Source organism: Nicotiana attenuata, chromosome 8 (genome assembly GCF_001879085.1).
Source record: "Nicotiana attenuata strain UT chromosome 8, NIATTr2, whole genome shotgun sequence".
In the NCBI taxonomy this organism is placed as follows: domain Eukaryota; kingdom Viridiplantae; phylum Streptophyta; class Magnoliopsida; order Solanales; family Solanaceae; genus Nicotiana; species Nicotiana attenuata.
In genome coordinates this window covers 40,838,152-40,849,769 of record NC_031996.1, presented here as the reverse complement: position 1 = coordinate 40,849,769, position 11,618 = coordinate 40,838,152, and the positions used below count along the sequence as shown (strand labels likewise).

At 36.5% G+C, this 11,618-nt stretch overlaps 1 protein-coding gene across 2 annotated transcripts in view; it reads left to right on the top strand.

Moving 5' to 3' along the window:
* The window catches only part of LOC109231321, an 11,100-nt gene continuing 1,744 nt past the window's right edge, over positions 2,263-11,618 (top strand). Inside the window, exons 1-4 of one of the 2 annotated variants that reach the window (XM_019396948.1) lie at positions 2,283-2,667; positions 6,301-6,393; positions 8,880-8,958; positions 11,415-11,483. In XM_019396948.1, the coding sequence (XP_019252493.1) occupies positions 2,327-2,667; positions 6,301-6,393; positions 8,880-8,958; positions 11,415-11,483 (582 nt within the window). In that variant the 5' untranslated portion in view covers positions 2,283-2,326. Of the gene's footprint in view, positions 2,668-6,300; positions 6,394-8,879; positions 8,959-11,414; positions 11,484-11,618 lie in introns of both variants that reach the window. The other variant, XM_019396949.1, reaches the window with a different exon arrangement.

Sequence of the window (11,618 nt, the reverse complement as noted above, 5' to 3'; positions counted from 1 at the left end):
ATAAATATTTAAGCCCTAAAATTAAAGACCCATTAAATACCCACACTAGGGTTGAGTCACAACCCTAGCTAATGGGTTTAGCTACTCATAATCAAGGAAGAAATTAAAGATTTAGATGAAATATAACCTATAAGAAGTAATTACAAGAGTAAAATGTAAAATTAATGGTTAACAAAGCTCTAAAATTACTCAAAAGAGCAAAAAGCTGCTGTTCACGTGTTCCTCTCACAACAGATGCCCTAAAAATCTGAAAAAGAACTATTTATACACAGCTAAATTTTTCGAACAAAATTGCCCCTACGGAGATTCCACTGACAGCGGAAAACTGGTCGCCTCAGCGCTTGGACTTCCGCGGCGGCGCAAAAGCAAGCGCGGACCGCAGTTCTTCTCTTCTGAGCTGGATCTGGATTTGATTCCGCTGGGAGCGAAAAAGCCACCGCCTCAGCTCTATCTTCAACCGCGGGCGCAAAATATGTTCGCGGACCGCGCTTTTAGATTTGAGCTCCAAACTATAGTTCTCTGATTCTTAATTCCGCTGAGGGCGAGAATTGGACCGCGGCCGCGTCAGATGATTCCGCTGCCGCGCAATTTCACCGCGGGCAGCGGTGACTGTTAAGCCCAAAAATGACTCTCTGAACCTTACTACCGCTGAGAGCGTAGTTAAGACCGCCCCAGCGGTGGACCCTCCGCGTCCGCTCTATTTCTTTGTTGTCAGTGCCTTTGACTCAGCTTTGAACTTGTGCAAGTTTCTCTCCTTTATGAGCTGGTTATGACTTTCTTGCCTCTTTTTGACCAAACACTATAAACAAGCACAATAAGTTGGCTTTCGGAAATACTTGTACACACTTTTAATCCAAAACCTAAGCAAAAAAGAACATAAAATAGGCTAGAATCCCTAGTTACCAATAACCATGATGGAAAACGGACGAGACCATGATCTCCAGAAGATTTAAGGTATAGTAGATTTTGGCAACCAAGGTGTCAAGTCTATCCAGATACATACTTGGGGAATCCCTTTCGGTTACTCTTGTTTTGGATACGATGAATGATTCCGATCGTTATTTTTTTGGCTCTCCTCCCTTTAGCATCCGTGCTTCTAAGTATCGAACTATTCTTGTTACGTATCATGCACAAACGAGCCACGTTTTAAGACGGGATTTTACCAATACAATCTCTTTTTTCTAAGTTTCTTTCTTTTGCTAACTCATATTCGATATTTATATCAAATATATCTTTAATTTATTTATTAAGATTAAATTATTTAGTATGTATACATCTGATGCTATTAATTATTTACTTTCAACAAACCTACGAAAGAAAGAAGAGACTCGAAGTTGAAAACTTTGGATCAAGAGATAACATTACAATGCTTGATGTTTTATTTAAAATGTATTTTTTCCAATCTTTTTAAATTTGTAAAAATATATTCTTGAATTCCTAAAAGATTTAAAATAATTCAGTCAGGATCTTCAAAAACACTTTTTTTTTTTGTTGCAAAAAGTGTAAAGCAATTATTATTATTATTTTTTTTACAAAAACTTAAAATTGGATTTAATTTTCACAAACTCTAAAACAAATGCCACTTTAGAGTACAAGAGGTAAACATTCAATTTTTTAAGTTTTAAATTTATTCTTTGATTTCATGAAATTTTAAATTTAGACATTACATAAAATTTCACAACTTATAATTTTTAATAGTTGCAGGATATTTAAATATATGACTTTCGAATAATAATACTGCCAAATAAACTAAAACTGAAAGCAACAAATAATTAGAATATTTACACAATAGCATGTCAAAACTAGTGTTTTTTCTGTGCCTATATACATAAATTATATAGGATAATATATAGTATACATGAAATAAACATCTATTTTAATATGGGTAATCCGCCCATCACCCACATATACAGGGAGCAAAACTATGCAGCACATTATCTAGCTCCACAAAGTTCGTCTACTCATGCTCAGGACTATACAACTACCTTCACTCAGCCACTAAACTTTTTGCTACCTCAATTACTAGCGGATCAACAAGGCACTGTCTACACGCGATTAGTCAAACCCTCCAGTACAACGAACTTGTTCTACCGCCACCCCATTTTGGAAAATAACCAACCAGTGGGTCAATATTTTGAAAACTCCTTTTGTAATAGTGTGCAACTAGCTACTTGTAATGTTACTACTTAATTAATACAAGTTCTTTGGACTACCAAAAAAAAAAAAAAAACTAAACGTGTAGGTCGCTTTTAGAATATGCGTTGTACTTCGTCACTTTATCTTCTGCGCTCAACAGCTGCAGCAACAACATCAAATAAACGGGGCCATGGCAGTTCCAACTATAACCTCTCTCTCAAAATTGCCCCTTTTTTCCCAACCAAAACGAACCCAATTCAGCTCACAAACTGCTCCTTCCAAATTTCTCCTCTCCTTAAAGCAAAGGTCTCTACTTACAGTTCCCAGTTACAGCAGCTCATCTCAGAACTTGAAAAATGCTGTCACTATTTTGGGGGTTACTGGAATTGCTTTAGCCACACTAATGGTGGGACCTGCCACTGCCACTGCTTCGGAATTAGCTATAATGGGTTCTTCTTTCCAATTCAATGAACCCTCTAATGCTCTCTCCTTACCCACCTGGGCTATTCATGTTTCCAGCGTTGTTGAATGGTATTTACTCTGCAATACACTGTGTTTTTAATCCTTTTTTTTCTTCAATTTATTTAGCATAAGCTATAAATAAAGACTTTTGACATATGAGTTAAGTTAGGTAAAAATTTACCAACAACCAATGTTTACACCAAATTTTATCATGGTTAAGTCATAAATTAAAGTCAGAATATATATTACTGTAGTTAACTACGGTTTAGTGATAAGAGTGTAAGCAAAAACATGTCTATGTAGTGTACACATTAGTGGAGGTAAGCTTTTACCAGTTAAAAATATATAAAATATCGAAAAAGTACCTTTGCACTAAGCAGTTTGTTAGGACCGGAAATACAGATAGTGCGGAATTTAGCCAAACAACGTTACAATAACAATAACAAAGGCAGTACTAGTTGATAATAACGACAATTAAAACATATAAAGAAGGTACAAATTTAACGCAATTCCGTCAAGGTGACCTACGTCCGCAAACGACCGCAAGCGGAGAGGAGCAATTTTACCACAAGAGTATAATCTCACAAAATCACTTCAAAGAAAGGGTTCACATAAGTGTTTTCCAATACTCATTCTCTTATACTCTACAATAAATAAGGAGAAAGAAAGACAAAAGAATAAAAGGCTCTTGAATTGATGTGTTTTGAAAAGGAAGAATTGATCTCTTTTTAACGGAGAAAAGAACGTCGGCTCCAAGTTTGGTACAGGAGGAGATATTATTCCCCTCCGATCAAATTCTTTCTTTGGCTTCAAGATTGTAAAATAGGCATATGCCTATACAAATAAAATGGATCCCACAAAGATAGCCAAAAGATGCGGCCACATTACGAATCTCCACATTGGCCTTGTTTTGGCTAATAAAGTGGATTTGGTCCACCCTCTCTGCAAAAACCCTTAGTGGGTTGAATCATTCTTCATAAATGTCAATCAAATTCAAGCAGAGCTTGAACTTGCCAACTGGAAGAGGTTTTGTGAACATGTCAACATGATTGTCTCTAGTTGATCCTGTGAACAGAGACCTTTCTATCAGCAATGATTTCTCGGATGAAGTGATACTTGATATCAATCTGTTTCGTCCTCTCATGATACATCTGATCTTTAGTCAAATGAATGACACATTGACTATCACAGAAAATGATAATACTACCTTGATGTAAACTGAGTTCAGCAAATAGACTCTTCAACCACAAGGCTTCTTCGATCGCCTCGGTCATTGCCATATATTCTGTTTCAGCTGTTGAAAAAGCTACTGCATATTGTAATGTAGCTTTTCAACTAATAGCGCAACCACCATACATAGCCTGTTAGTGATCTTATTTTATCAAGATCACTTGCATAATTTGAGTCTACAAAACCAACTAAAGTTTTAGTATTTCTCCCAAACTCCAAACATGTGTTTGAAGTACCTTGCAAGTATCTGAGAATCCATTTCACAGCATGCCAATGTGTTTTACCAGGGTAAGCCATACCGGCTTACCACAACCGCTGCTTGTGAAATATCTGGATGTGTACGCATCATTGCATACATAAACAGTCGACTGTACTAAAATATGGTACCTGTGCCATATACCTCTCTTCTTCCTCTGACTGCGGTGACTGAATGCTGATAACTTAAAATGAGCAGCAAGAGAGGTACTCACTGGTTTAGTATCTTTCATACGTAACTTTTCCAAAACCCTCTCCAAGTACTTCTGGGTCAGGAATAGCCTGTTGGCTACTCGATCTCTTTTGATCTCCATGCCAAGGATTTTCTTAGCTATTCTCAAATCTTTCATTTCAAATTCACTTTTCAGCTGACCTTTCATATTGTGAATTTCTATCAAATTCTTAGCAACAATGAGCATGTCATCAACACATAACAATACGTACCCAAATAAACCATCAATTAGCTTCTGGAAGTAAACACAACTATCATACATGTTCCTCGAATAATCATGCCCTAATATAAATGAATCAAACCTCTTGTACCATATCCGTACAAGGATTTTTTCAACAAGCAAATATGATCTTCTTTTCATTCAGTTTTAAATCGTTCGGGTTGATGCATGTGTATTTGTTCCTCAAGTTTGCCATGTAAGAAAGCTGTCTTAACATCTAAGCTGTTTTAATTCCAAATCATACATGACAACTAAGGCAAGCAAGACACAGGTAGAACTATGTTTAACAACAGGTGAGAAATATCATTAAAATCAACTCCTTATACCTGACGATAGCCCTTTGCAACTAATCATGCCTTATACCTTGCATCTTTAACACCTGAAATGCGTTCCTTTTTCTTGAAGAACGTTGGTATCAAAGCCGGATCTAACATGATTAGTTTCAGTGGCCAATACGACTCTACCAAAGACTTATGTTGAGAAATTTGGCCGAAGTGCACTTCGGAATATAGCAATTAAGATGGAAGCTATCCTAATTCAGGATGACCTAGATTTGCACTATAAGAAAAGAAGAAGAACCCCGATAAAATGACGGATGAGGAGTTTTTCATCATAGACAAAGCTGCAAAATTAGGTATTATCTTGAATCTCTCAAATGGAGTTTTACGTTAAATTTCTGTCGAAACTATAGCCAAAGGCATGTGGGATAAATTAAAAACCCTGTATATAAATGGACAGTGTAAAATAGACTTGACCTGAGCAAAAGCTTTACACTTTTCGTATGGTTGAAGATATCTCTATGCTCTCACATCTTGATATATCTGAAACCAAAGATGAAAATCAAGCCGTATTATCCCAGTCATTTAAATCTCTTCTATTTGGGCACTCTAGAATCTCTTGGGTGCAAATACACAGGTGGTGCTACGTATATGTTACTTTTCATTGAGATTATTCAAGGAAAGTTTGGGTTTATTTCCTGAAAAATAAAAGTGATGTTTTCTTAACTTTCAAACAATGGAAAGTTTTGAGTAAGAAGCAAACACGAAAATAGGTTAAGCGGCTTAGAACAAATAATGACTTGGAATTTTGTAATGATGAATTCAACAAATTTTACAAGAATGAAGGAGTTGCTTGACATCGCACTGTGAGGATGACCCCTCAGCAAAATGGTGTAGTAGAAAGGATGAACAGAACTCTTTTGGAACAAGCTCGTTGCATGATATCAAATGCTGGGTTGACGAATGCCTTTTGGGCAGAGGCTATTTACAACTTGTTTTTTTGTCAATCATGCTCCTTCTGCACCTTTAAATTTTAAGACTCAAGAGAAAATGTTGTCAGATACTCTGCTAATTATTCTGATATAAAGATATTTAGTTGTTCTGCATACACGCATGTAAATGATGGAAAATTAGAGCTAAGGGCTAAAAGTGTATTTTTTTGGGGTATGCATCTAGGGTGAATCCTCTATGTTATCCTAGAAAAGAGTATTGTAGTTCATGTAATACACATAAAGGGAAGAGCACAAAAAAGCAAGTGGAGGTTGAGATTGGCATTCCTTTTGAGCCAAGCTCATCAACTTTCGAGCAAAATACAGTTGAAACTTCTGAAGTTTAGACTCTTGGAGTCGAACAAAAGAGACTCGTGTGTTTATTTTTCTTTTTTTGTATGCTTTTCTTTGGTAAGAAAAATTTATCTCTTATATGTTTAAATGACTGGGGTAAGGAAACAAGCAATAACACAACTTGATCTTCATTTTTGATTTCAGCATCTATATTACTCAACGTCTCAAACCCATAAGAAGGAAATCAAATATATCAAGATGTGAGAGTATAGAGGTATATTTAGCCATACGAAAAATGTAAGGCTTTTGCTTCAGGTAAAGTATGTTTTCCACTTTCCTTTTCATATACAGGGTTTTTAATTTATCCCATATGCCTTTGGCTATGGTTTCTGCAGAAACTTCACGTAAAAGCTCAGTCGAGAGATTTAAGATAATTCCTAATTTTGTCTTTTTCTCTATGACGACAAACTCTTCGTCCATTATTTTATCCGGCTTCTTCTCCTTTCCTTGTAGTGCCAAATGTAGGCCATCCTGAATTAGGATAACTTCCATCTTTAACTGTCACATTCCGAAGTTTGCACTTCGGTCAAATTTCTCAACATAAGTCTTTGTTAGAGTCATATTCGCTATTGAAACTGATCTGGTTAGATCCAGTTCTGATTTCAATACTCTTCAAGAAAAAGGAAGGCATTCTAGGGGTTGAAGATGCAAGGTATAAGGCACGATTAGTTGCAAAGGGCTATAGTCAGGTACAAGGAGTTGATTTTAATGATATTTTCTCTCCTGTTGTTAAACATAGTTCTATTTGTGTTTTGCCTACCCTAGTTGCCATGTAAGATTTGGAATTAGAACAACGTGATGTTAAAACAACTTTTTTACATGGAGAACTTGAGGAACAAATATACATGCATCAACCCGAAGGATTTAAAATTGAAGGAAAAGAAGATTATGTTTGCTTCTTTGAAAAAATCCTTGTACGAATTAAAACAGTCTCCAAGACAATGGTACAAGAGGTTTGATTCTTTTTATGTTGGGCCATGGTTATTCGAGGAGCATGTATGCTAGTTGTGTTTACTTCCGGAAGTTAAATGATGGTCATCTTTGTACTTATTGTTATATGTTGATGACATGCTCGTTGCTGCTAAGGATTTGACAGAAATTCACAATTTAAAAGGTCAGCTGAAAAGTGAATTTGAGATGAAAGATTTGGGAACAGCTAAGAAAATCCTTCGCATGGAGATCAAAAGAGATCAAGGAGTCGACAGGCTAATCCTGACCCAGAAGTACTTGAAGAGGTTTGCATGAAAGATGCTAAACCAATGAGTACCCTCATTTTAAGTTATCAGCGCTCAGTCACCACAGTCTGAGTAAGAAGAGAGGTATATGGCACATGTATTATATTCTAGTGCAGTCGACAATATTATGTATACAATGGTGCGTACACGTCGAGATAGTCCACAAGCAGTGAGTGTAGTAAGCCGGTATAATGGCTTGCCCTGGTAAAACACATTGGCAGCTTGTGAAATGGATTCTCAGATACTTGCAAGGTACTTCAACCACATGTTTGGAGTTTGGGAGAAATACTAATACTTTGGTTGGTTTTGTACACTTTGATTATGCAGGTGATCTTGACAAAAGAATATCACTCACATGCTACATATTTTGTATTGGTGGTTGCGCTATCAGTTGGAAAGCTACATTACAACATGTAGTAGTTTTATCAACTACTGAAACAGTATATGCAGCGATGACCGAGTCGATCAAAGAAGCCTATGGTTGAAGGGTCTATTCGCCTTAACTCAGTTTACGCCAAGGTGGGATTACCATTTTTTGTGATAGCCAAAGTATCATTCAATTGACTAAAGATTAGGTGTATCATGAGAGGACGAAGCATATTTATATCAAGTATCACTTCATCCGAGAAACCATTGTTGATGGAAAGGTCTCTGTTCAGAAGATCTGACATGTTCACAACGCCTCTTCCTGTTGGCAAGTGAACTTGGTTGGCATTTATGAAGAATGATTTAGCCCACAAGAGCTTTTGCGGAGAAGTGAGCAAATCTACTTTATCAGCCAAAACAAGACCAAGTGGAGATTTGTAATGTGGCCATATCTTTTGGCTATGTTTGTGGGGTTACATTTTATTTGTATAGACATATGCCTATTTTACAATATTAGAGCAAAGAAAGAATTTGATTGGAGGAGAATAATATCTTCTGTTGTAGCAAACTTGGAGCCAACGTTCTTTTCTCCTATAAAAGGAGATCAATTCTTCCTTTTCAAAATACACCAATTCAAGAGCCTTTTATTCTCTTGTCTTTCTTTCTCTTCATTTATTGTAGAGTATTTTGTAAGCTAGTGGGTGTTGGGAAACACTTGTGTGACCCTTTCTTTGGAGTGGTCTTGTGAGGTTATTCTCTTGGGCTATTTAATTTGGGATTAGTTAGAGTATTTACTTTAATTTTGTACTCTTGTTGGTATCATGAAATCGCTCCTCTCCGCTTGTGGACGTAGGTCACCTTGACCGAACTACGTTAAATTTTTGCTTCCTTTATATGTTTTATTTGCCGTTGTTATCAACTAGCACTGTCTTTGTTATTGTTATTATAACGTTTTAAATTCCGCACTATCCAAATGCCCGACCCTAACACAGTTTATTTTATATCTATTGTGCTCACATCAAGGTCTCTCGATGTAGAAAGATTGCAAATTTTATATCTAATTTGGGACGAGAGAGTCTGTTTTGTGCTGAATGAAATGACTGCTAATACTTTGTTTAAAAGGGTTACTGCAATGGCTCTGGTTTGGCAATACGGGGAGAAGTCTGGGAATGCTTCTTGGAAGGGACTCTCTTGGGGCATGGTGAGTACTGTTTATTTTTAGAGTTGCGTAAATTGGTTCATAATATGCATAAAGTCTTGATTTTGGTTAACTTTTGTGCTTTAAGTTTCTCTGCTCTGGAATGTTGTGTTTAACCATTAATTGGCCAATGAGGCGTGCCTCAAACACTTAGGCCAAGGTGTTGTAACCAAAAGAGTCACAGGTTCAACTCTCGCCACCAAAAAGTCTGGCTCTTTTCTAATTTATGTTACTTACCCACTATATGGGTGTTATTGTTTGAAATTTGATTTATTTAAGAGACTATTTGTGGATCATTGTTACAATTGTCAATGGTGTACATGTATTCATTGATATTCATGTGTTTTTTCTCAATATAGATAGACTATATTCTGTACAGGCATAACAGATGGTGGGTGTTTAAATGTTCCTGATTGTTATATCAAAACCGTCTCAATCTGTGGCTCATTAGTATGCAACGAAATCAGCAGGTTAGAAGACTAGAGGCCTTGTACGTTTTTATGTGATCACTATAGAATGAGTTGAAAAAGAAGTATCAAATACATGCATCGCAGGAGATGTAACTCTTGTAAAAGTCAGCCTCTCAATTGGAGAATGTGGTGGCAGGGGGAGATTTGTTTTAAAAAAAAAAATGGCCTCTCACGCGCCTGGAGTAGGTGTGGTACACTCGTGTGCCATATGTCAGCAACGTGTGTCTAATAGGCATAATCTAAGCATGGATCAGGTGTTCAGTAGGTCTTAGCCTTAGTTTAGATATCTATATGAAACTTTTGACAAGTTTGAGGGGCCAGTTATGTATTCTGCCTTAGCCATTTGTATCTTAAGCTGTTGCTTTGCACCAAAATCACTTCATACTCCAAATTCCCACAATCAATAAAGTAAATACATATCTATCTCGGCATCGTGCAGATGTTGTTCCCTAAAAGTTAAGTGGATACAAATATTGATAGAATGTGATGTTGTGGTCTAAAGAAAGTCTATGAGGCAGAGATATGACTAGGTAGGTTAAGAGAGGTAGTTCTTTGAGGGTATTGGGAAGGATTGGGGGTTCATTGAGTTGAGGAAAGAGTCCTAGAGAGGGTTGGTATTTGAAATGATCACATTTTTGCTCCATTCATGGTGAAACTTCTTGCATGTTTGTCAAAACACAAGAACTATCACTCATTTTCCTAAATGTTTCAATATAATTAAAGAGGCTAGGTGAGGCCATTCATATGCTCTTTGAGCAGCTAATTGATATTTCAGAAATAAAGGTCTATACTACGAAATTTTTGCAACAAGAAAGTGTAGGAGTCACATTTTTCTCTTTCCACTTCTAAGTTAGGTATCTGCTCAGTCATGACTACAGTGGAAAAAAGGAAATTAAGCTTCTCTATCACTTCTTAACTTTAATCCTTAATGTGAAAAACAAATTTCTCGAACTCATGCTGTTTAACATGACATTTGTCAAGTAGGAACAATTTTGTATGAAGCAGATAACTGCTTAGTCAATTTGTTATGAACCAGATAACTGCTTAGTCAAATTTTTTAACCTGGATTAGCATCTTTCATGCTTCTCTTTTCAAGAATTTTTGGAAACTTCTTCGAAATTGATATTGCTGAAATCAACTGAAGTTAATAAAATTTTCAAGCACGGGAAGGTTTTGTCAAAGCACAACCCTATTGCAGCTTTGCTGCTACGGATACAAATATTTCTCACTCTTGATATGTAGGACACGAGGAAGTGATTACAGGAACCTGAGACTGTGTCTTGATGCATGTTAGTTCCTTTAGTAAAAATTTGGATTATCTCCATAAAGTAATTAGGAGTGTTGCACTGTAGACAAATTGCGACAAAATGAAGTTCTAACAGTTGCTTAAGGAGGTGTAGGTAAGGTAGTTCACAGTCAATATGTTTGTGTCATGAAAAAAGTGTCAATTAGGTAACTCTTGAAACTGAACTTCCCATGTTAATGTGTAATTAATTTAAAATTTGAATAAAAGAAGAGAAATATACCTATAAAGCAATTTGATTCACTAAAGTGATGGATGGCTTATTTTAAATTCCCAAACTACACTGTCCGAGGGAATTTATAATTACTGGTGATCCAGCCGGCGCTGCGAACAGCTCCATGTTTGTACTGTAAACTTAAGAGAATTAATATCACAACTGACATGTGACTGCTGTTGTATAAGCTAAGGGGAATGGGTTCTAAACACAATACATCTTATATCCCCTTATTCATAGAGCTGAGCAGATAGATTAAGAGTTTAAGCTTTTAGATTAGTGGTCACACGACTTAACACCCTTATTCGTTTTCTCCTTTGGGAGAAATGATTTTCGAGTCTTCGTTAAAAGGTTACCACGTGCTATGGTATTGGTTTCTCTTCTTCTTTCCAGCGTTTTCTCCCCAACCATATACTGTCTTTTCCCTCTTGTTGGCTCTTTAGCGGCTTATGACTACAACTCTCTGGTGTAGGTGCCCCTGCTAGGTGGAGCATTTTGTGCCTGCACTTGGCATTTCTTTTACAACTCAGAGTCCCTTGAGGTAAGTATATCGATTTGTTTATTTACTTATTAACAGGAAATTTCTACCATATGCAAAGTCTTACGAGGAATAAAAAGGTATAGTGGATAAAGAGAAAGTTGGCTTTTCCTGAAGGTTTTTTTTTTCGGGGTGGGG